Consider the following 24,682-nt stretch of genomic DNA (forward strand, 5'->3'; position numbering starts at 1 on the left):
GAATATATACATCTATATATACACAGACTAGACAGAATAAATATGGATGGACACACAAGTGTAATGATAGTTTTTGGGTGGTGCAAGGATGCATGATTTAACCAGTAAAGTGGTGCAAAATAGTGCAAAAAAGAAGAAAAATTGGCAGTACAGTGGTGATTGTTAACACCATATCAGCTGTTCAGTGCAGAAACAGCCATGGGAAAGAAGCTATTTTCCAGTCTATTTCTTCGGACTCTGAGACAACGGTAACGTCTGCCCGATGGGAGAAGTGTAAACAGTCCGTGGTTGGGGTGAGAGGGATCTTTGATGATGCCCCTCGCCCTTTGCAAACAGCGTTTTTTGAAAATGTCCTCCAAGGTGGGTAGTTTAATACCGATGATTTGTTGGGCGGTTTTCACTACCCTTTGAAGGGCTTTACGGTCTGAAGCTGTGCAGCTGCTGTACCACACTGAGACGCAGCTTGTGAGGATACTCTCAATGGTACAGCGGTAAAAGTTTTCCAGTATCCTGTAGCACTCAGAAAATATAGGCACTGTTGTGCCTTTTTGATCAGGATGGAGGAGTTCAGAGACCAGGTGAGGTCCTCAGAGATGTGTATTCCAAGGCACTTGAAGCTGGGTACACGCTCAACATGCAGTTCTGTTGATGTAAATTGGAGGATGAGTGTGATTGCCAGCATGTCTGAAATCCACAATGACCTCCTTGGTCTTTTTGGTGTTAAGTTCCAGGTTATTGTCATCACACTATGCTACTAGGTGCTGGATCTCCTCCCTGTAAGTTTAATATAATTAATTTGAAAATTACACACATGCTAAATGTGGTCCTAGGTCTACAAAGGTAATATTTATAAAATAGTAAAGAGAAAAGTAGAGTTTTCTCTCAACAATTGTTGAATGAACTTTTAATGTTATAGGTAAGTATCACATTTCAACAGTACAATGATTTAGCTGTAATGTTAAGTGATCTGGTTCAGATTCGTTTGGCTGCCCAGAAGTTTGTGGAGCTCTGTGGCCTCTGTTGTTGCCGTCTTCCTAAACCTGGCGCTGTTCTCTGTAAAGCTGGCCATTGGTGCGTGTGCTTTGGCTCCTGAAACCTTCACTGAAGTCTCAAAGGCCTTCCGGAGCTGACATGACAAAGCAAACAGTGAATTCCTGACTCTTTAGAAAGACCCTCAAATTACGAATTAAGTAATTTGGACACTGCACTGTTTCTAGCTTGTCTCAAAAACTACAAAGGGCAAAGCACCAAACCTTGTAGCGCCCGCACGGCAGAGAGGGAGGGGGAGCGAGAGACATTGCATGTGTGTGCATCATTAAGCGCATGTAAGACAGAGATTGGCCTGTTTCGGTAAGTCAACCAATCAGTTGTCAGTGTGGGCCGGCTTTTATCTCTATTTTTTCTTTTATCTTTTATTTTTAAAAACCAAAGTATGACACATTTTACTTTTTGCAGGTTGTGATGTCTGCTACTGTTTATGCGCTTTACATTTACAGCATTTGGCAGACGCCCTTATCCAGAGCGACGTACATAAGTGCTTTAGGGGGGTTGAAAACAAGCCGTGCTGCTGCATTTTATCACTTCTAGCTTTCTAGCACTTCGGTATAAAGTACCAACGGTGTGAGAAGCCAATTAAAATCTAAACAATTAATTAAAATTCTACAGCTCTCAATTTGCAGCTCTTCCATTATGAGTGTGCACATGGCATGTATTATCACCTCTCTCATTGTCATAGTATCTTTCACATCGGGATCCTCCTAAATGGAAAAAAATGTTTTGTTTAATCCTTTTATATAGCATTTGGAAATCAATCAGAAAAAAAATTAAATATGTGTATAGATAAAGGCGAACATGAGAGCTCTCTTACCTCTATATCCACACTAGAATGGCAATACAAGAGGCTCTTAATGGTAACGTCAGAACCTTGGTAACCTGAGCAAGACATTAGAGATGGTAGAAAGATGGTAATTACATGACCTGGTGGTAGGTTGATGTAATTGTATAGTTTCTGATACAGAAACAGAGCTTGCTTTAGAATATGCACCAGCTGAATGGCAATCAGTACCATCATCCATCACCCAGTTAGATGGGCTATGAATGAAAAGGATCAAGAAAGAGCTCCCTTACTTCAGGGATATCCTTGAGCATCAATTGAAATGAAATTCTACTTTGCAGAACCATTATTATTTCTTTCTGGAGTGATTTTTACTTTCTGATTTTCTCCCTGAAGATCTCCCAAAAAAGGAATACATTATTTTGAATATAGATCTCTAGAAGCTCTTTGCATACTACACTCTTAACAGTAAACTAAACTTGCTTCAGTTTGGAACTTCATTTTAAAGGTTTGGGCACGTTCACAATAACAGTTCTCCAAACTTGGAGGGTGCACAGGACAACCTCTGCAAGAAGGATGGGAAGCAATGAGAACCAAGCAATGGTCAGAAGAGAAACTTGCCACCAAAAAAGCCCCAGCTACCAACTGCCTCTGACTCTATTATGCATTGATCTGCCCCTTCAGTAAAAGCTGTGGATCCCAGATCCCCTCTTTGGCCATCTGACGATCCACCAGTGCTCTCATGCTCTACCTTGAGCAATTACCAGTAGTTCTTGTGTGTGTCAGTATGTGAAAGAAGCAGCAACTTTGTACCATTGGTGTAGTATGATTGTACAGTTGAGCTACTACTAATAATGGGCTTGTTTGTGGTTGCCTGATGTGTAGGATGTGTAACACACCGTGTTACTATAGTTCATCACTCTCTACTCATCATTAAGTATCACTAATTTCCAAAGGATACGGTAACTGTACTGGTCTTCTCAACACCGTTCCATGGGAAGTGTGCACAGAACATGCGCCTATTAATCCATCTCTCCCCAGGAAAACATCTTCAGTCTTTCCTGTCTTCCATGTCTGTCGTGGCGTCTTGTCCTCTGCCACAAGAATGACATCTCCCACCTTTACCACCTCTGCTGTAGTGTTTACACAATGGTGAGCAGACCTTAAATTCATCAAGTTGTCCCTGCGCCAATGAGTCCAAACTTCATTCAACAGCCTCTGACTGTATTTCCATCTCTTTGTCAAGGTTTCTCGATTCTGAGCAGCTGGCTGAGGGTTGGATGCAATGGTCTTGGGTGGTAGAGATGCAAGTCTGTTACCAACCAAAAATTGAGCAGGAGTCAATGGCTGAGGTTCATCCAATTTGTTGTGAATGTAAATGAGGGGTCTTGAATTTAGCACAGCCTCTACTTCAGTTAAGATTGTGGTTAGCTCTTCAAAATTTAATGAGGCTTTACCCAAGATTCTCTTAAGGCATGACTTTGTTGACCTCACAAGACATTCCCAGAATCCTCCCCACCAGGCTGCTTGCTTGACTATGTACTTCCAGGTTATTCCCTTTTCAGCAAAGAAGATTCTGAGATCAGGCTATTTAATTGACTTCCAAAGCTCGTTTAGATCCTGATCTGCTCGTTTGAAGGTCTTCGCATTATCTGATTATATGACCTTGCAAAGTCCCCTCCTTGCTATGAACCTCTTTAGTGCCAAAAGGAAGTTCTCTGTACTTTGACTTGAGACAAGTTCCAAATGTATGGCCCTAGTGACAGCACAGGAGAAAAGTGCTATGTACGCCTTACTCGTACCATTACTGGTCTTCACCATGAGTGACCCAGCAAAATCCACAAGAGCTGTTTCAAATGGAGGAGATTCGATTACTCTGTCCTTCAGTAAGGGTGCGGTGGCCTGATGGACTGGCTTAGCCTTAAACCTCTTGCAGACGGGACGCCTTCCGACTATCTGCTTAACAAGCTGTCTACCCTTCAGAATCCAAAATCTGTCTCTGACTTGCATGAGTGTATCTCTTATACCTGGGTGCAAAACCTTTTCATGACCGCTTTGAATTAACAGTTCACGATACTCACAGTACACGCTTGAGCATGTATTAGTGAGGAATCTCTTTTCCCATGCGGTTATTCTGAGAACAGTACTAAGTTTGCTGTATTTGCATAGGTCAAGCAGCTTCTCTATTTTTTCTGTGCTGCTAAACTGAAATGCAGCTTGGAATTTAGATCTGAGTTCTACATTTACCACTTCTTCTGGAAGCTCTACATTTGCTGATGCTATGGAGTTCACTGACTGGAGAAAATCAGGTCCATTCCACCACAAGTGATTATCAATCAAATTGTCTACAGATTGTCCTCTTGTTGGCAGATCTGCTGCTTGTTGGCAGATCTGCTGGCCATGACTCTGGTTTAGTGAGGCTCTGAATCTCAGTTACTCGATTTGCCACAAAAGGCTTCCATTTTTTGTGCCGAACTGCACATCCAGCTCAAGACTATCATTGAGTCTGTCCACATATGGAGCTGGTTTTCTCCAATTTTAAGAGCTTTTGACAGGTTATAAGCTAGCCTGGCATCTATCAAGGCTCCCATTAGCTCCAGTCGAGGAAGCATCATTTTCTTTAGAGGTGCAATTCTGGACTTTGAGGCTACCATAGTCGAAATCATTTCTGCAGTCTCACTCCTGCCTTGTAGATATCCAGCTGCACAGTAAGCCTTTTCACTTGCATCGCAAAAGATATGGAGCCTGACCGTCTCACTTTGCTGATTTGTCAATATGTGATACCATCTTGAAATGGCCACAAGGTGTAGCTGTGGCAACTCATCACAACACTGCTTCCATTTGTGGGCCAAATCTGGGGCTAGTTCGTCATCCCACTTGAGACCTCGCTCCCACATTTCCTGGAAGAGGCAGTTTACACGGATAGTATAGGGTGTTAGGAAACCTATTGGATCAAAGATACAGGATGATATCTGAAGGACACTCCCGCTTAGTACTCTCTTTCCTTTTCAAAACAATGAGGACTTGCTGCAAGTTGAACACAAAGTCTATGGTCTTGCCTCCATATTAATCCCAACACTTTCAATGCAACCTTTTATGTCTCTGGTCGTTCATCCATCTCGCTCTTAGGTCAGAAGAGTTGGTTGTCCATTTTGGCAGCTCCATTCCTGCAGCAGCCAAGATGACCTTTGATTGTGCTGTTATGGAACAGGCTTTGTTTACATCAGGTGAGCTTGCAATGAGGTCATCCTCATATAGTGACTCTCGGAGTACTGCCACAGTTTCTGGCTGTTCAGACTCATACCGTTTGAGATGGGTTCTAATTGTTGCCGCTAACAGAAAAGGGCTAGATGCAACTCCGAATACTACTCTGTTCATTCTCATAGTGCAAAGCTTCTTTTCAGAATTCTGCAAAGAGGGATCATAGGTCTATAAGAACCTCACAACATCTCAATCCCTCTCTTTCAGTCCGGTCTGCAGGAAAGACTTTGTAATATCAGCTGTGAAGACAACCTTGTGAAGGCAGAACTTGATAAGCACATGTGTGAAGATGCTTCAAACACTATTCTCAGTTTGGTTGTTGCCTTATCGTCACGGATTACTGGATGGTGTGGCATGTAATACTTCTCTGTGCTGGTCCGCTCTGCTATTTGTGTGTCCTGTATTTCCTCATACATCTCTTGCTGCAGATATTCCTGAATCACATCACTGTATCTCTCATAGAGCACATTGTCAGTTCTAAATCTTTTCTTGAGAGCTTCAAACCTCTTTCTTGCTACATTGCCATTGTCTTTGTTTTCTCTGCCACATTTCCATGGCAACTCAACTTGGTAGCATCCATTTTCAAAGCATACCATCTGTTCAAATGTCTCTAGCACTTCAGCTTCTTCTGCACTTGGTGATTTGTCATGGACAATGCAAAGAGATTCAAAGATCTGATTGTCTTCTGCCACGCTAATGTGCATACATGTGGTTTCCATCTCGCTTGAGTTTGAAACAATATCTTGAATGGTCCAGCCAAAGGCACTGTCCAGAGCCACTCTCAATCTTCCCAGATACAACCTTCCAGTAGTAATCTGCTCCAATGAGCACTAGAAGTTCTGGATCTGCACCCTCAAGCGGAACATCTATACAGTAAGCTGCAGTCCCTCTTCCTGCATCAGTCTTTGAATTCGATAATCAGGTACCTTCATGACAGCTGAGGACACTTGTGGGGTCTCAATAGCATGAATCTCAAGTGTCTGCTGTGTGTTCCACACATTTTCCAGTATAATTTTTACAGTGTTACGCTTGGTCTTGACAGAATTGGGGGAACCAAAGGTGTGGAGGTTCAATGTCTCTTCAATGAACGAAGCTTTGTTAACTACCTCCATCTATCAAACAGTGTACAATTTTCCTCCCTCCTGGACCCTCAGTCCATGCCTTTGCTGTCTGCAGCAACACTGTGTTTGGTTCTTTTTGATTTTATATTTAATGTACTCGGCACAGATGAAACCACCGTGTCCGTCTTCATGCTAGAAATTTCTGGCTTTTCTTCGCTTTGTTCACACACAGACTGTTGATGGCGACGACTGCAGAGTGGACATGTACCCTTGGACATGTACTGCTTTAAATCTTTAGATCTGTTTTTCTCTCTGATGTCCCAGCTTGGATCACTGGACTTTAACAACCAGCTACTTGCACCTTGTGGCAAAGGATCTTGGGGCAGCTGGATTAAACCCAGTTGTGTTGGTGTGCTTCATGTGTGTGTTTGTGTGGTTTTTGTGTGGATTGAGGCTCAGTGCTAATGCGCACTCTTACTTGATCTAGTTAGATGATTGTCTTTGGAGTTCTACAAGGTATTACATATACAGTCATGGCCAAAAGTGTTGGCAACCCTGAAATTTTTCCAGAAGATGAAGTATTTCTCACAGAAAAGTATTGCAATTACACATGTTTATTTTCTTTGTGTGTATTGAAACAACACAAAAAACAAAACAACACAAAAAACAAAACAAAACAAGGAAAATCAAATTTGACATAATTTCACACAAAACTCCAAAAGTGGGCCGGACAAAATTATTGGCACCCTTAACTTAATATTTGGTTGCACACCCTTTGGAAAAGTTAACGGAAATCAATCGCTTCCTATAACCATCAATAAGCTTCTTACACCTCTCACCTGGAATCCTGGACCACTCTTACTTTGCAAACTGCTCCAGGTCTCTCATATTGGAAGGGCATTTTTTCCCAACAGCAATTTTAAGATCTCTCCACAGGTGTTCAATGGGATTTAGATCTGGACTTATTGCTGGCAACTTCAAAACTCTCCAGCACTTTGTTGCCATCCATTTCTGGGTGCTTTTTGAAGTATGTTTGGGGTCATTGTACTGCTGGAAAACCCATGATCTTGCACGCAAACCCAGCTTTCGTAGGAAGTAGAGACGCTGCTGGGCTTTCTTGGTGATGGAGCTGATGTTGAGTGACCAGGTGAGGTTCTCCGCTAGATGAACACCAAGAAATTTTCGACAACTATCTCTTTAGTTTTTAGTTTTATCAACATTCAACATCTTTAGTTTTATCCACAGTCGTGTCATCTGAGAACTCGATGATATGGTGTGATGATGTGGCATTGCTGCACAGTCATGAGCCAGCAGAGTGAACGGCAGTGGACTGAGTACGCAGCCTTGAGGAGCTCCAATGTTTAGTGTGGTAGTGTTGGAGATGCTGTTCCCAGTCCGGACTGACTGAGGTCTCCCAGTCAGAAAGTCCAGGATCCAGTTTCAGAGGGAGGTGTTTAGTCCCAGCAGGCTCAGCTTTCCAATCAGGTGCTGAGGGGTGATTGTGTTGAATGCTGAACTAAAGTCTATGAACAGCATTCGTACATACTGTAAGTGTCTTTATTGTCCAGATGGGTGAGGGCTAAATGGAGGGCTGTGGCAATGGCATCGTCTGTGGAGTGGTTTGGACGATACACGAACTGTAGGGGGTCCAGTGAGGGTGGTAAACTGAGTCTGATGTGCCTCATGACGAGCTTTTCAAAGCACTTCATAAATATGGATGTGAGTGCGACGGGACGATAGTCATTGAGGCAGGACACTGTAGACTTCTTTGGAACGGGGACAATTGTAGTAGTCTTAAGGCACGTAGGAACAACGGTGCTGCTCAGGGAAATGTTGAAGATGTCCGTAAAGACATCCGCTAGCTGTTCTGCACATTCTCTGAGCACCCTGCCAGGAATGTTGTCTGGTCCAGGAATGTTGTCTGCATAGAGATCTCCTCACATCAGCCGTGGATAGACAGAGTACCTGGTTGTCGGGGGGAGGGATGGTCTTCCTTGGCGTTACGTTGTTCTGTACCTCGAGCCGAGCGTAGAAGATGTTCAGCGTGTCTGGGAGGGAGGCGTCACTATCACAAGCAGGTGAAGCTGTGTTGTAGTTCGTGATCGCCTGTATGCCCTTCCACATGCACCGGGTGTCTCCGCTGTCCTGGAAGTGGCTGTGGATTGTCTGGGTGTGTGCACGCTTTGCCTCTCTGATGGCACGGGACAGTTTGGCCTTTGCTGTTCTTAGGGCCACCCTGTCCCCTATTCTAAAGGCTAGGTCTCTAGACCTCAGCAGCGCACGCACGTTAGCAGTCATCCACGGCTTCTGGTTGGAGCGTGTAGTGATGGTCTTGGAGACGGTCACGTCATCAATGCACTTGCCGATGTAACTGGTCAGTGCTGACGTGTACTCCTCAAAGTTGACAGAGTCACCGTTGGTTGCAGCCACCCTGAAGATATTCCAGTCAGTTCACCACAAGGATAAAGTCATCTGAAGATCTTGTTCCGTTGTAGTCTCAGTGGTTCTTGACATCAGCTTAGTGTCATTAAACTCTGCCTACACTTTGCCTACAATGTGTCGCTACACCAGCATGAGTGTAATAGCTAATAGCTCTGTGTGATGAAGAAGAGGGGAAAAAAAGCAATGGAGGCTGAACTTTGTCTAATCATCACTCTGAACTTATCTGATTTAACTTTGTTTTAAAAAAAAAAAAAAAAAAAAAAAAAAAGGACATAAAAACTGGTAGGCTGAATTCGTGTTAAGGCTGTAGTGCATTTTAGAAAATACAATAAATACTAAAACTTAGAAAACATTTATTTAGATATTGACTATAAGAAAGGCAAATGAATAAAAAAGGAAGACAGACAAAGACAGTGTGAAATGCCCTTTCTGTTAATAACACATTTTATAATGTGTGTGTGTGTGTGTGTGTGTGTGTGTGTGTGTGTGTGTGTACGTATATATATATATATATATATATATATATATATATATATATATATGTGTGTGTGTGTCTGTGTGTGTGTCTGTGTGTGTATATGTATACACAGGGCTCTCAAGTTTTGAAGACAGGCAAGAGTGACATCTCCAAGAAGACCCCAAAACAAAACAAACAAAAAAAAAACACTGGGGGTGTTGTGCTTGGATCACTGTGCGCAATTTAACCAAATAGCAAGTTTTTTTTTTCAATTTCCGTGTGTGTGTGTGTGTGAGAGAGAGAGAGAGAGAGAGAGAGAGAGAGAGAGAGAGAGAGAGAGAGAGAGAGAGAGAGAGAGAGAGAGAGATTATGTAAGTTTATCGTAAGTTACAGACACTCATGAAAAACTCATGCTGATTATCTGGGAAACATTCTCTAACCGTAGTCAACATGTCATTGTTTGTGTCAATCAAGTTATGAATTTGTTGTAACATTACAACAGGAGATCATGACTTACTCTCTGCTCAAAGTGATGATGAACAATTCCAGGATATGCTTTTTTTTCATTGGTTGTTGCGTTAAATCTTACCCATATACAATAGTGCTATTTTCTGACTGGCTGTTGTGCAGCCTCTTTTTTGATTGGCTGATAAGTGTCAGGCTCCGCTAAGAACTCCAGGGGAGACGCGCTTGATTCCTGCCCCATTCCATAGAGACAGCGGGTTAGCCATCACAGAGCCGAGTCTGACGTCACTGTATACATGTCACGTTACACAGCAACGTTAGCGCAGCAGCGCAAAACCCAACATCAACAATGGCGGATGTTGCTTTACTGTTAACGCTCATGGCTTTGTGAACCTACATTGGCATTTGACATCCAAACGCGGCGAATCTGACGTGTACGTGCAGCTCCATGTAATTTGTATAAAGGGAGGTTGTAAGCGAGAAAGTACGTAACATTATTTTATCATTAACACAGAAAAAATTTAGCCTTGGCATGTAGCGACCTACTATCATGTGTGCTGATAATTGATGCTGAATTTTTAATTCAGCTGAATAATTGGTGCTGAATATTGCGGCAAAGTAAAAGTGTATTAAACATTAGTATACTTAAGGTACAGTATCAAATGCGCTAACAGTAGCCCCGCCCACAGCTCCTGACGTAAGCGGTTCTTAAGTCTAGACCAGAACCACTTTGTGTGTGAAATATTGAAAGTCTCAAAATTCTCCAATATTCTTACATCATCATCATCATTATTATTATTATTATTATTATTATTATTATTATTATTATTATTATTATTATTATTATGAGATGAGAAGTCACTAAATCTCCGCCCCCGCGGCATTATTTGGATTCCGCATGTTCGAGATCTTTCTTTCTCTCCATAAACTCTGATACAGACGGGCGTTTCTCGTCTATCCTCAGTCTTCGGAATCGGAGAAAAGTCATGTAAGGATGATTTATAAAGTCTCTAAAAACGTGTATATGACGATTATGTACAGATTAGTGTGAAACAAACATCCATTTCAAGTGAATGTTGGCATTAGCTTAAGCTTATGTGGCGTGGTTATACATGTATATCTCTAATGAAAGGGTTCAGAGAGAAGCGGATTGTGTGGAGAGTGACAGTTTGGAACGAGTATGATCTGGAATTTTCCGGTTCGGCCACTGTACATGTGATGGATGAGTGTTCTTTGGTGAGTTTGGTGTTTTCTTTATTTTTAATTGAGTACATTCCAAAGTTACGTTAAGTGTTTCATCAAATAACTGTTTATTGTTGTAATACTAATTGTGAATACAGCCTTATGTATACACCTGTAGCAGAATAAACTGTTGTGTGTGTATATGTTAAATGGAATGTTATGGTGCAATTGTGTGTAAACTGATTTGCCAAAAAAAAAAAAAAGTGCATAAGGGTTAAACAAAATGCCTTTAAAGGCATTTCCAAAAATCACCAAAACAAATGGGTCCCACCCCGTATTTATAGCTACACCAATACATACGTAACACAGGCAACTAATGAGAAATGTGTCTTTATCATAGCTGAAGGGAAGAACAATACGATTGCAGATAAACAAACAAGCAAAAATGACACACAAGCATAATCAAGGACGGCATATATTAGTTCTGTGTAACAAAGCAAAACCAACGTTACTCACCTATCGAGAAGGAAAAAAGCGCCTCTGCGCCTTAAGTAAAGTTGGCCGCATATTCACAGATTGGAGTTTCCCGAGTCAATAATTCCTGAGCTAAAAATTCCTGTTACTAGCAAAACGCGGTTGTAGCTGCCTCTCTACATTACTATGATAGAAAAGAGGTGTTATTTGTGTAGTAACAGCGTTTAGCTCAGGAGTTATTGACTCGGGAATCTCCAATCTGTGAATATGTGGCCAACTTCCTGCTCCTTCAGTTCTCTCCAGCACTGGAAAGCTGATCCTATATTATATGTCAATGTTAATACAGCTTTCTGCCAATGTCACACATGCTCACTGAACACTCTCCCCGCCCATATTGACAAGACACGCCCCTTTCTGCTTATTGGCTACACGTTAGTTTTGTATTTGTTTTGTTTGTCGGTCCGACTCAGTTTTCTGAAGCATTTCTCAAAAAACGGAGACCCTACCTTTTAAATGGTAAGTGCATAAAGAGAAAATTTGTTATACAAATTGATGTAACAAGATACAAGTGCATATTAATTGCTGGTTAGTAGGAATTGGTTCAAACTGAGTAATGTATGTTTTTTATAGCATCAGTCATTAATTGTTCTTATGGCCTTGTGTGTTCAAGGCCAGGTTTTTTTTTCTTCCTGTGATGTTGTCTGAGTTTGAAGTCTGCTGTGGAATGCTGCCTGAGCTGGATGTGGATTGATCCAAGTGTGAATTCCTCTGATTCGTCTCAACTCTCTCCTGCATTTTCTGTATGCACCTGGGTGGGGTTGGACTGGCGAGCCACCAGTGAATTCTCAGAACTTCTTATGAGCTTGAATGTGGTTGCCGTCAAACGGTAGGAGTGAAGGTGCACAACAACCTTTTTTATTTTTGTCCTAAATCTGGATCAAGCACTGGTTGTTTTTTTTGTTGTTGTCATTGGTAACAAAAAATCTCGAGGTCTTTCATTTTATAGTGAATGACTCTTTCACTGGTTTACTGGCTATCCAGATTTGATTTTGATAACGTGATTGTAATGCTTTAACCTTCCTCTTATGTTAGCTTTCTGTAAATATCTCTTATGTTAATGGGGTTTTGACCCGTGACATTAATCAATCATAAAATAGCCTCAAAGCAATTATTCATCATCCGATTTGTTTCTTACCTCTTAGATAACATATTAGGCTATCTTATCCATGTTCATTGGTGTGGCCCCTGGCTCTTTCTTTTGACAGAATACTTTTTATTTTCAATCCCAAAAAATGGTAAAATGAACCTTAAGAGAATTTCATAACTAAATGAAAGGTTCTCCTACCTGACTATTACTGAGGGGTATTAGGACACATCACTTAAATGAATTTGTTTTAGATAATTTTTTGCTTTAATATTATTAACTATAGTAACATCTATGGTGTTACAGGTCCATTTTGACCCATATATTTTTAGTTCACAAAGTGTTGTTTATTTGTTTGTTTGTTTGTTTGTTTGTTCCAAAAATAGAACATTAATACAAAAACAAAATGAAAAGCAAAACAAGTAATACAAAATGTAGAATTGCAAGGATCAACACACAACAACTAATCAAGCAAATCAAGCATTACTTCTTATTCCAAAAAAAGTCTGTGTGCAAAAACGTGCATGAGTATGTGTATGAGTTTAGATGTATGTGTGGCAAAAAGTGACACTTTTAGTGTGTTCTTTGCAGAGATATATTTTGCAGTAGAAGCACAATATATTTGTCTTTCTGTCCTTATTGCTAGGGCAGACCTGACACCGCTTTCTTTTAGAATCAAGTGGCCTCAGTGGGGTTGTGGCTGTGCTGGTTAAGGTTGAGACAGGGCTGGCTGTGGAGGATGCAGGCACTGATGCTCTTTGTGTTGCTGATGGCGTGGATGGGGTGCTAAGTGAACTCTGTGGCTGTCTGACCAAGGCTGCGGTGCGACAGCTGGGTCTCGGGGCACTCGTTCCCTTCGCTCAATGTGTGCCTTGACAAGGGAACTTCCTAGCTCCTCAAGAAACATTCTTCGCTTGTTTTTTTTTGGTTGAGTTCCACCCTACTGTAGGTGAATGTGGGTCTACAACACAAATGCATTGTATGCAGACACATCTAGCATGTTATAAAACACAACCATTGGCCATCTCCTGGTCATTCTCTGGCAAGTGTAGGTGGCAGTCAGCTTGTCCAAGTTGTCCACTCCTCCTTTATTTTTATTATAGTCCAGTATTAGTATGGGCTTTTTGTCACTTCCTGATGACACAGCTGCATCTTTGTAGAAAGTGGACATAAGTACGACAATCCGCGTTTCCTTTTGAGAAGATCTTGCCCAGGGTCATAGCTGGTAAAAGAAATTGTCACACATGATGTTGTGACCCCTCAGTCCATTAGTCATATCAAGGACTACACGTTTTCCTTGTTTTTTTTTCAGGGATGCCACTCGCAGGTTTGCCTGTGTAAATCTGTAGATTCCATGCATAGCTGGATTTGCATCACAGGCTGCCCAGATATTTATGCCGTATTTGCCTGGCTTTCTGGGCAAGTATTGCTGGACGGGGCATTTTCCACGGAAAGGGACAAAACGTTCATCTACTGTCTACTGTCGCCTCTGGCCCTGGATTGAATATCAGTGGAAGGAGCTGCACCATCTCTTCCAGACATCCTTAATGGGAGCAATTCAGATTTTGCTCTAGTATCTCTGTTGTCAAATCTGAGAACTCTTAATATCATTCGAAATTTCTGAAGTGACATTGTTGCCAGGAAGATATTTCTGCCTGTCAACGCGTCCCGGAGACTATCACTAGACTTGTAGCCTGCCATGTAAGTCAGGAGATACTGAGCTCCAGTACTGTAGATGTTACCACTTTTGGATTTGAATGTTTCAGCAGGAGTGGGAGCAGCTTCAGCACCGGCACTAACTATTGTATTACAATCTTATATTATAACTGGGTTAAAACCGACCCTAACAACACACAGGTCATAATTTTCACCAGAGCATTTTATAATTTAGAAAAAATTATTTTTTTATTTTGCTCAAATTGTTCAAGTTTAAAATGATTAAATTGAAAATTACACATTTTACTGGTTTACAAAATATTAACTTTGCAGCCCTAGGAATGGAAACCCTGAAGGAATCTTGATTTGATCTTGCAAAGTAAAAAGAAAAGTAGAGGCATGTCAACTGTTGAATGAACTTTTAATGTTATAGGTAAGTGTCACATTTCAACAGTACAGTGATTTAGCTGTAATGTTAAGTGATCTGGTTCAGATTCGTTTGGCTACCCAGAAGTTTGTGGAGCTCTGTGGCCTCTGGTGTTGCCGTCTTCCTAAACCTGGCGCTGTTCTCTCTAAAGCTGGCCATTGGTGCGTGTGCTTTGGCTCCTGAAACCTTTACTGAAGTCTCAAAGGCCTTCCGGAGCTATAACATGACAAAGCAAACACAGTGAATTCGTGACTTTTTAGAAGGACCTTTTGAATTACGAATTAAGTCATTTGGACACACCACTGTTTCTAGCTGGTCTCAATAACTACAAAGGGTCTAGAACTAGCAAAGCTCCTTTTCTATCTAAGATAAGCCTTTCCACAGAAGTCCAGATATGGATTTTTCTCACCTCTTTATGTGACACAACTCCTACAAGTCTCCCGACACTTGTGACATATGCATGGTCCAAAGCCATCATTGAGATGATCTTGTGGACCTAAAGATATTGAAAGAAAGATGTAATAAATGAAGTAAAATATCTGATATAAAGTTACATGTCAGCCTGCTGGTTTGCACGCACCTTCTGCAGAGAGGTTTTTTCTAATATCTGTACAGAGGCATGGTCAATCTTACAGAGGTTAAAGTCGACCTTTTCATCAAGCTGTTGCTCTTCCCACGTGATGATCTGAAACCAGTCACACGGATACACACATGGATCTTCTCAAAAGTTAAAAAAACGATAAGATTTGATACCCTCAGAGGACCAGTCAGAGTTTTTTTTATTGGTCCATTATTTAATATTATTTTTGTAAATCTCAGCTAGTCCCTACTGTCATGCGCTTTCTAGCGCTTCGGTATAAAGTACCAACGGTGTGAGAAGCCAATTAAAATCTAAGCAATTAATTAAAATTCTACAGCTCTCAATTTGCAGCTCTTCCATTATGAGTGTGTACATGGCATGTATTATCACCTCTCTCATTGTCATAGTATCTTTCACATCAGGATCCTCCTAAATGGGGAAAAAAAAATTTTTTTAAATTGCATTTATTTTTATATTTTTATTTTTATTGATGGAAATCAATCATTTGTGTATGGATAAAGGCGGATCAAGCTGAACATGAGAGCTCTCTTACCTCTATATCCACACTAGAATGGCCACACAAGAGGCTTTTAATGGTAACATCTGAACCTTCGTAACCTGAGCAAGACATTAGAGATAGTAGAAAGATGGTAATTACATGACCTGGTGGTAGGTTGATGTAATTGTATAGTTTCTGATCCAGAAACAGAGCTTGCTTTAGAATATACACCAGCTGAATGGCAATCAGTACCATCATCCATCACCCAGTCTCATTGGGTGTTCCCCCTCCTACTGAAAAATCAATTTGCAGTTTTAACTTTATTTTGTTTTTGATTTCCCCTTCTGATAACCAGGTGTGCTTGTGCTGCCTCTGTCTTTTTCATTTCGCAGGGCGGAACATCTCTCCCACTCGACAGCATGCCTCTGTTTAAGGTGCTGCAATTGTTAGCAACAGACTTTAAACACACTTTGCAGCGGGGTGTTGTTTGTTCTGCGTCTGATGCCGCAAAACCGAACCAATTCCATATGACAGATGACACTGTGCCTATCTTTGGAACGAGTTCTTCCCTGCTCGCTGCCATGTTGTTTGTATATCTCTATGGCACACGAGCGGGGGAGGGTTGAGCCTATTCAAAACTACGCGAGCCAAGAGGGGAGTGTCAGCGGATGTTAAAGAGAAAAAGGATTTTTATTCAAAAAGTCGACGTAAACTACACATTCAAGTAAATCGATAAAAGCCTTAGTTTGGGCATGTTCACATTAAACTTGGAGGGTGCACAGGACAACCTCTGCAAGAAGGATAGGAAGCAATAAGCTCCAAGCAATGGTCAGAAAAGAAACTTGCCATCAAAAAAGCCCCAGCTACCAAATGTTATGCTTTGATCTGCCCCTTCAGTAGAAGCTGTGGATCACAGATCTGCCTCCATGGCCATCTGAAGATCCACCAGTGCTCTCATGCTCTACCTTGAGCAATTACCAGTAGTTCCTGTGTGTGTCAGTATGTGAAAGAAGCAGCAAATGTGTACCATTGGTGTAGTATGATTATACTGTTGAGCTACTACTAATAATGGGCTTGTTTGTGGTTGCCTGATGTGTGAATGTGTAACACATTGTCTTGTGTTGTACCTCTCTCTGTTAATGGTGAAGAAAACGACTCAGATGGTCCAACTACAGAGGTCTGAAAGACATCCACAGTTACAAAATGTTAGGACAGAAATGTTTTCTAGTCCAATACCCATAATTTACTATATCTGGATACATTTTGTGGTTATGTTAAATCCCTCCTTCTTTGCTGCACTACTTACCTCAAGGACATCTTCCTTGTTCTGTGCTTGCCGATGGACGTATTTGAGTCTCCGCATTCGGCTGAGCTGATTGGACAGCAGCGCCTGCAGCTGTGTACGCTCCATAGAACCCAGTAATACCTTTGACTCTGGGGAAGGGAGACACATAATTGGAGATCCACCAAAAAAATCACTGCCAATAAACAGTGATTGCAGGATATACGGTAGGTCAGAGTCTGTGATGGATCGGAGGTGGTACCTTCACATTTTACTAAGGGAAGAGTCCTTAGCTTTGTGAGCAGGAGGTCCTGCAGGTCTCTGTACGTGGAGTTCAGCGTGATGTATTTCACATCGTTCACCATGATGTCCTCCACACGAATATCAGACTCTCTAAACAGAGACAAACTGGTTATATGCGGTCTGAAATCTAGAACCTTATTGAGGGTGAAATATTGCACATTTATACTTTTTTCTTTTCAGTCCAACAAATGCCTTCAGTTTAGTTTTGCCACATGATAACTTCACACTACAGAATATGATTAATAAATGTGGCTCTTTAGGAACATATTTGCTGATTCATCACTACACTGATGCTGTAACTAATAAACTGATATTCTAAAAAGACAAGTAATTGGTTCTTTAGATTTAGAAAATTAACAGCTAAGACTATAAAAATGGACACTTACCCCTTGTGGTCCCAGCTAATGTCTACAGGATACGGAAGTTTCCGGATACATATGAGCGAATCGTATAGTGATGGCTGCAGACTTTGTGCTACGATATTAGCTATTATAACACAAAATAATATTGGGAAGAGGAAGTTGATCTGACCGGTCAACTCGAAAACTATCATGGCTGTGGAGATGGTATGAGTGGCTGCACCAGACATTGCTGCTGCTCCTGTACACAAACAAAACAAAGTACATGATGCAACAGTTCAAGCAACTTCATCGTGTGTTTTATTTAAGTGTGTTACAGTACCTGCTACAGCATAGCTTCCAGGTATTAAAGAGTAAACAGTGCCATTTGAATAAACTCCTTCAGGTAAAACAACAGCTGCCACTTCACCAACTAATCGGCCAAGACCTGCACCTAATCACACATGAGCACATCCATTTTATTACTTCATCAAACTTTTAGATATTTGTATTATTTAATCACAATATATGATGACCACTACTTGATTTTCCTATATGGACTAGGAGCCAATGGTCACCCCATGGTGCATTGAGGGTTAAGGGCCTTGCTCAAGAGCCCAACAGTGGCAGCTTGAACCTTGATCCTCCAATCAACAACCCAGAGTCTTAAAGGTAGGGTCTCCGTTGTATGAGAAATGCTTCAGAAAACTGAGTCGGGATGACAAACTAAACAAAAACAAAACTAACGTGTAGCCAATGAGCAGAAGGGGCGTGTCTTGTCAATACGGGCGGAGAGAGTGTTCAGTGCGCATGTGTGACATTAGCAGAAAGCGGTTTTAACATTGACATGGAGGATAAAAACTAAGAAAGTAAGCGAAGAAAGACTTACGATAAGGCAAGAAGTAGGACGTGTTAATATAGGATCAGCTTTCCAGCGCTGGAGAGAACTGAAGGAGCAGGAAGTTGTTACAGTGGTTAGCTCAGAAGTTATTGACTCGGGAAACTCCGACCTGTGAATATGTGGCCGACTTTATTTAAGACGCCAAGGCGCTTTTTTCCTTCTCGATAGGTGAGTAACGTTGGTTTTGCTTTGTTACACAGAACTAATATATGCCTTTGTCCTTTGCATGATTATGCTTGTGTGTCATTTTTGCTTGTTTGTTTATCTGCAATCGTATTGTTCTTCCCTTCAGCTATGATAAAGACACATTTCTTTCCATTAGTTACGTATGTATTTGTGGACACAGCTATCAATACAGGGGTGGGACCCATTTGGGATAGGGGCCTGTTTGTTTTGGTGATTTCAAATGTCAACATTGGCTTTCAAACAACAGAGATCCTACCTTTAATTGCTTGAGCCACCACTGCCAAGCTACGACTGCATGCACATGCTCTAAACACACTCACCGATGACAAAAGCAGGTACAAACGCTCCACAGGGGACAGGCATGGAGATGGCCACTGCTGACATGAAGAACTGAACACAAATATTAAACTTTAAGCTGTAAGCGGGATTCTTTGTCATTTAAATATTAATATCACAAGTGTTTTTCTATCTTCATGCTAACCTTTGTGATTAACGAGATAGCGAGTGTGCCGAAGACGTTGACTCGTGGGTGTTTCCATGCCACGGAATGGTCTGAGTGATCAAAATGGTGGCCTTCAAAATGTTTTGACCAGGTGTGGTTGTCAAAAAGTGCGAGGAGAGTTTCCCTCTGAGTGAGCTGTAGAGGAAAGTGATGCCGTATGCAGTCTGGATATTAAGGGAGTTGTGGATAGTGTCTTTATTTAATGATCTATGGTTGATTTGTGTGCGTGTTTGTTACCTCGCCTGCCATGAACTGTCCAAATCCAGGAGGAAAGGTCAATGTAGAGATAACCAGCGTGACAATAACGGGATACAGCACACGACTACACAAACAAATATAGTTTTTTTACTAAACCAGTAACGTTCAACTCCCCGAAGTCGGCTTCAAAGACATATTTATTTAAAGTTATTCACTAATATCAAGTTTAATGATTTTAAAAGTTTTTCAGACACTCTTTGTCTTTTTTTATGTAAAAATCTGAGAGTTTCGCCTCCTGAGGTTTACATTTATGTCTTGTTCCCTCAACCCATGAATTTGGTAGATTCATTGCTCATGTAACAAATTTGACCAAAAAAAGGGCATAGATTAACAAGTGAAAAAAATAAGACAGAGAATGACAGATGTAAGTGTAGTTACTGACATTTTAAAAACATAATTGATATGTATTAAACAAGTACTTGTATAATATGGACATGAACTTCTGTTAAATCATTTTAAAAGTTTGTGTTTGAAAGACAACAGTTTAAAATGATTATCGCAGGGGTTTTTCATGCTTGTTTTATTGTTTGTTTGTTTTTTTGTTGTTGTTTTTTGTTTTTTTTATATTTAAATATTTTAAAAAGTGCAGTATTTCTGGGTAAATTTCATGCTCTCAAGTATAAGGCTTATGTTAAATGTTTAACGTTAAATGTTTTAATTGGGTGGGTGAAAAATACACTGATCGTTCACTGATCTCTACCAAATTCATGATTTTGTTTTAGGAAGAGCAAAAACTGTAGGTTCATTGTGTCTTTCTATAGTGTTATTGCTAGTCATTGTTGTATAATTGTGTCTATAATTGTGTGAATAAAAGTGTGATAGAAAAACTACGTGCCCTCCTTTTATACATCTGAATTCACACTAATTTGTATTAGGGACAGCAAGATGTAGTCAAGGGCCTGATTTTAGTATTTCTATTAAAAACAATGAAATATTTTATTCTAGACAAATAATTTCACCACATCACTAAGCTTCCACATTTGTTTTCCTTTTGTGCAAATATGTGGATGTGCTTGTCCTGGAATTCTGCTAAACCACTCACGTCTTGGCGAGGAACCTGCTAATGCGGTGAGGGCTCCTGATGAAACGCACCATTACGCCGTTCACAAAGACAAAACATGCTCCAAAAAGCCCACTCAGAATCCTGCACACAAATACAGGGAGAGAAATAATTATACCAAAATGACAAAATAACTATTCATGCTGAAATTTCTTGTATTTTCATAGTAAACCACGAAATTTGAAAATTAAAATTAGAAATAGAATTCAGATGCACTGAATATTATTATTATAATTATTATGGCCCGAGCACCGATGGTGCGAAGCCCTATTGTTTTTGCTCTGGCTTGTTTGTTTGTTTGTTTATTAGCACACATTGGCCAATTGGGGTCCCTTAACATGCTCAAAAACTCTTGAAATTTGGCACACACATCAGAGTCGGGCTATGCTAGGCTTGGGCAAAGGCTGGAATATGGGCTCTCTAGCGCCCCCTGTAATGAAAAAACAAACATTTGTGCACATATCGGGCAATTATGTACGCACATGTACGGGAGTCGGTGATCTCATCGACCCGAACAACTTTCGCGCTCTAAACTATGAGCTCCGCCCAACAGGAAGTCGGCCATTTTGGACTATTTCATAATTGCATGCGGTGAGCTTTTAAGTAGTCCTCCTAGGCAATTCATGCGATTGACACCAAACGTGGTGAACATGATGCCGAGACATTGCACTTGCTAAATTCCGAAAGGATTTTTGATATCTTGAATGGTGCTGCCATGGCAAGGCGACTAAGTTATGGCGAATTCAGAGAAACAGGAAATGTCTAATATCTAAAGCAAAAAGTGTCTTATTGTGATGACACGCAGTGTGTATGTTCGGCCAAGGATTCCGATCGCATCGATGTGCTTATTGTGAGTCACGGGTATAGCGCCACCAACAGGCACCAGAAAGTGTGTCAGTCACAAGGGTGGATTTTTTTCACAGTTGCATGCAATGAACTTTTAAATACTCCTCCAAGAGGATTCATGCGATTGAATCTAATGTGAAATTGTGAACGGATTTTGATATCTCAAACACCATTGCCATGGCATCGTGTCAAAGTTTACTTTTATTTCAGGCATATTTATGGCTTTTGGCATTCTTAGATTGACTAGAAATTTGACACATACATCACATTTGTCGGCTGTTAAGTGTGGACAAAAAGGTCAGACAAAGGTGTGTCTTTTAAGTGGCTCAATAGCGCCCCCATTTGTCAAAAATGTGGGGTTTCATTCACCTACAGTCCCCAAATGGGTCAGTAACAACATAAAATAGTCCACTGATATTTACCAATTTCATGCACTTGCCCACCGTGCATTGTTTTCTGGGAGGCACCGTATAGCGATAAAAAAAAATGTGCGATGGCCCGCCATCGCTGCTTGCAGCTATATTTTTACTATTATTGTTGTTATTTTTTGTGTAATTTGTTTTTAAATTATTTACTTTTATCAGTATTTTTCTTGGATTTTTCTTAATATAACTTACCTTTACTTTATATTATATGTTGCATCTTAATATTTTTTTGTGTTTATTTTATAACACACACACACACACACACACACACACACACACACACACACACACACACACACACACACACACACACTCACTTACCCCAGGATGGTGAAGGACAGAAACTCATGGAGTTCATAGGGAAATTCCAGACGAAAATCAGTGTTAAATAGAGGAATAATATTTTCTGTAAAGAAGCAAAACATTTTATTATAATAATAATTAATTTGTTTTATTAGTTGTTGTTATTGTAAAAAAACATATATTTATTTTTCCAACAAATTATTTATATATTATTTATATTATATTTATATATAATTTATGTATTTAGTTGTATTGTAATTATTATTATTTATAAAATAAGTGAAAGGAGGTTGAGAATTATTAAGATAATTTATGACACACACACACACACCATTTTTTCCACTCCACGCCGGCAGGATTCTAAATACGAAGGCACTGATGGTAGCAGCAACATAACATTTCCAGTAACAGCGGACCATGACGAATGACGTGGCCACTTCTATACTGTACAGGATTCCTACAACACACATTTTTAACTAAAAATTCAGCCATAATCATTTACTTGAATCTCTAACTTACAATTATACATACAGTAAACACACACACACACACACACACACACAATTTGTTCTCACCTCCAATGGGTGAGCCAAAGCAGCAGGCAATTCCAACACCAGCACCAGTAATCAGCAGCTCGATGGCCTGAGACTCACTCTACATTACACACACACAAGCATGTGCATAATTGTCTAATATAAACAACATTGGATAATAATAATAATAATGATATTTTTAAATGAATAATAATTACGATTAGCATTTCTGAGCAGTTCTTATATGAAAGTTGCATTGAAAACATATGTAAATAGAAATAAAATATTTATTTTTTTGCGTGTGCATGTAATTAATATAATTTTATCATTTTTAGATAGTTTACCGCTTTAACACCTCCGATGAACGCCCTTAACCGGTGGAGCTGTAATGCACAGATGCTTCCTATATGAACAAAAGGACTCTGGAAAAAAGTAAACAAAGAAAATTAAAATGAAAATAAATAATTACACTACATCTACATACATAGTTCCATTAAATTCTATTATAGCTACACTCAATTCAATTATACCTAACAATTTATACAAGCAGCAACTGCTGCTGACCAACTTTATGGAGATGCAGATTTAATTTTCCAACAGGACTTGGCACCTGCACATGTTCTACCAGTACCTGGTTTAAGGACCATGGGGTCCCTGTTCTTAATTGGCCAGCAAACTCACCTGACCTTAACCCCATAGAAAATCTATGGTGTATTGTGAAGAGGAAGATGCGATATGCCAGACCCAATAATGCAGAAGAGCTGAAGGCCACTATCAGAGCAACCTGGGCTCTCATAACACCTGAGCAGTGCCACAGACTGATCAACTCCATGCCATGCCGCATTGCTGCAGTAATTCAGGCAAAAGGAGCTCCAACTAAGTATTGAGTGCTGTACATGCTCATAGTTTTCATGTTCATACTTTTCAGTTGGCCCAGATTTCTAAAAATCCTTTCTTTGTATTGGTCTTAAGTAATATTTTAATTTTCTGAGATACTGAATAAGGGATTTTATTTGTTGTCATTTATAATCATCAAAATTAAAAGAAATAAACATTTGAAATAATTCAATCTGTCTGTATTGAATGAATATAATATACAAGTTTCACTTTTTGAATGGAATTAGTGAAATAAATCAACTTTTTGATGAAATTCTAATTATATGACCAGCACCTGTATACTACAGCTACACTCAATTCTACTACAGCTACACTCAATTCTACTTCAGCTACACTCAGTTCTACTTCAGCTACACTCAATTCTACTACAGCTACACTCAGTTCTACTTCAGCTACACTCAATTCTACCACAGCTACACTCAATTCTACTTCAGCTACACTCAATTCTACCACAGCTACACTCAATTCTACTTCAGCTACACTCAATTATACTACAGCTACACTCAGTTCTACTTCAGCTACACTCAATTCTACTACAGCTACACTCAGTTCTACTTCAGCTACACTCAATTCTACCACAGCTACACTCAATTCTACTTCAGCTACACTAAATTCTACCACAGCTACACTCAATTCTACTTCAGCTACACTCAATTATACTACAGCTACACTCAATTCTACTTCAGCTACACTCAGTTCTACTTCAGCTACACTCAATTATACCACAGCTACACTCAATTCTACTTCAGCTACACTCAATTCTACCACAGCTACACTCAATTCTACTTCAGCTACACTCAATTATACTACAGCTACACTCAATTCTACTTCAGCTACACTCAATTCTACCACAGCAACACTCAATTCTACTTCAGCTACACTCAATTATACTACAGCTACACTCAATTCTACTTCAGCTACACTCAGTTCTACTTCAGCTACACTCAATTCTACCACAGCTACACTCAATTCTACCACAGCTACACTCAGTTCTACCACAGCTACACTCAATTCTACTTCAGCTACACTCAATTCTACTTCAGCTACACTCAATTCTACTACAGCTACACTCAATTCTACTTCAGCTACACTCAGTTCTACTTCAGCTACACTCAGTTCTACCACAGCTACACTCAATTCTACTTCAGCTACACTCAATTCTACTTCAGCTACACTCAATTCTACCACAGCTACACTCAATTCTACTTCAGCTACACTCAATTCTACCACAGCTACACTCAATTCTACTTCAGCTACACTCAATTCTACCACAGCTACACTCAATTCTACTTCAGCTACACTCAATTCTACTACAGCTACACTCAATTCTACTTCAGCTACACTCAGTTCTACTTCAGCTACACTC

At 40.2% G+C, this 24,682-nt stretch overlaps 1 protein-coding gene and 2 long non-coding RNA genes across 5 annotated transcripts in view; 1 reads left to right on the forward strand and 2 right to left on the reverse strand.

The window, feature by feature from the left end:
• Window positions 1-831: 831 nt before the first annotated feature.
• Window positions 832-1,933, reverse strand: LOC113637901. Its single transcript, XR_003439470.2, has 3 exons — window positions 1,868-1,933; window positions 1,719-1,757; window positions 832-1,126 (listed from the first exon to the last, which is right to left on the reverse strand). It is a non-coding gene; the product is annotated as an uncharacterized LOC113637901 (long non-coding RNA).
• Window positions 1,934-9,871: 7,938 nt separating this feature from the next.
• Window positions 9,872-14,452, forward strand: LOC113637900. Of its 2 annotated transcripts, XR_007144425.1 has the most exons (4): window positions 9,872-10,004; window positions 10,460-10,508; window positions 10,653-10,756; window positions 11,847-14,452. It is a non-coding gene; the product is annotated as an uncharacterized LOC113637900 (long non-coding RNA). The 2 variants fall into 2 exon arrangements; XR_003439469.2 differs by lacking the exon at window positions 9,872-10,004 and having other exon boundaries at window positions 10,349-10,508.
• Window positions 14,381-24,682, reverse strand: part of LOC113637899 (chloride channel protein 2-like) — a 15,453-nt gene continuing 5,151 nt past the window's right edge. For both annotated transcript variants that reach the window (XM_027138845.2, XM_047820882.1), the window contains exons 6-23: window positions 22,764-22,841; window positions 22,462-22,540; window positions 22,218-22,343; window positions 21,905-21,989; window positions 20,295-20,396; window positions 19,232-19,316; window positions 18,974-19,129; window positions 18,813-18,882; window positions 17,749-17,859; window positions 17,454-17,667; window positions 17,027-17,157; window positions 16,789-16,916; window positions 16,610-16,661; window positions 15,537-15,601; window positions 15,374-15,412; window positions 14,984-15,088; window positions 14,813-14,899; window positions 14,381-14,619 (exon numbers count right to left, since the gene is read on the reverse strand). In XM_027138845.2, coding sequence (XP_026994646.1) covers window positions 14,452-14,619; window positions 14,813-14,899; window positions 14,984-15,088; window positions 15,374-15,412; window positions 15,537-15,601; window positions 16,610-16,661; window positions 16,789-16,916; window positions 17,027-17,157; window positions 17,454-17,667; window positions 17,749-17,859; window positions 18,813-18,882; window positions 18,974-19,129; window positions 19,232-19,316; window positions 20,295-20,396; window positions 21,905-21,989; window positions 22,218-22,343; window positions 22,462-22,540; window positions 22,764-22,841 — 1,881 coding nt within the window. In that variant the 3' untranslated portion in view covers window positions 14,381-14,451. The remainder of the gene's footprint in view (window positions 14,620-14,812; window positions 14,900-14,983; window positions 15,089-15,373; window positions 15,413-15,536; window positions 15,602-16,609; window positions 16,662-16,788; window positions 16,917-17,026; window positions 17,158-17,453; window positions 17,668-17,748; window positions 17,860-18,812; window positions 18,883-18,973; window positions 19,130-19,231; window positions 19,317-20,294; window positions 20,397-21,904; window positions 21,990-22,217; window positions 22,344-22,461; window positions 22,541-22,763; window positions 22,842-24,682) is intronic.

The sequence above is a fragment of the Tachysurus fulvidraco genome, chromosome 11, assembly GCF_022655615.1.
Source record: "Tachysurus fulvidraco isolate hzauxx_2018 chromosome 11, HZAU_PFXX_2.0, whole genome shotgun sequence".
In the NCBI taxonomy this organism is placed as follows: domain Eukaryota; kingdom Metazoa; phylum Chordata; class Actinopteri; order Siluriformes; family Bagridae; genus Tachysurus; species Tachysurus fulvidraco.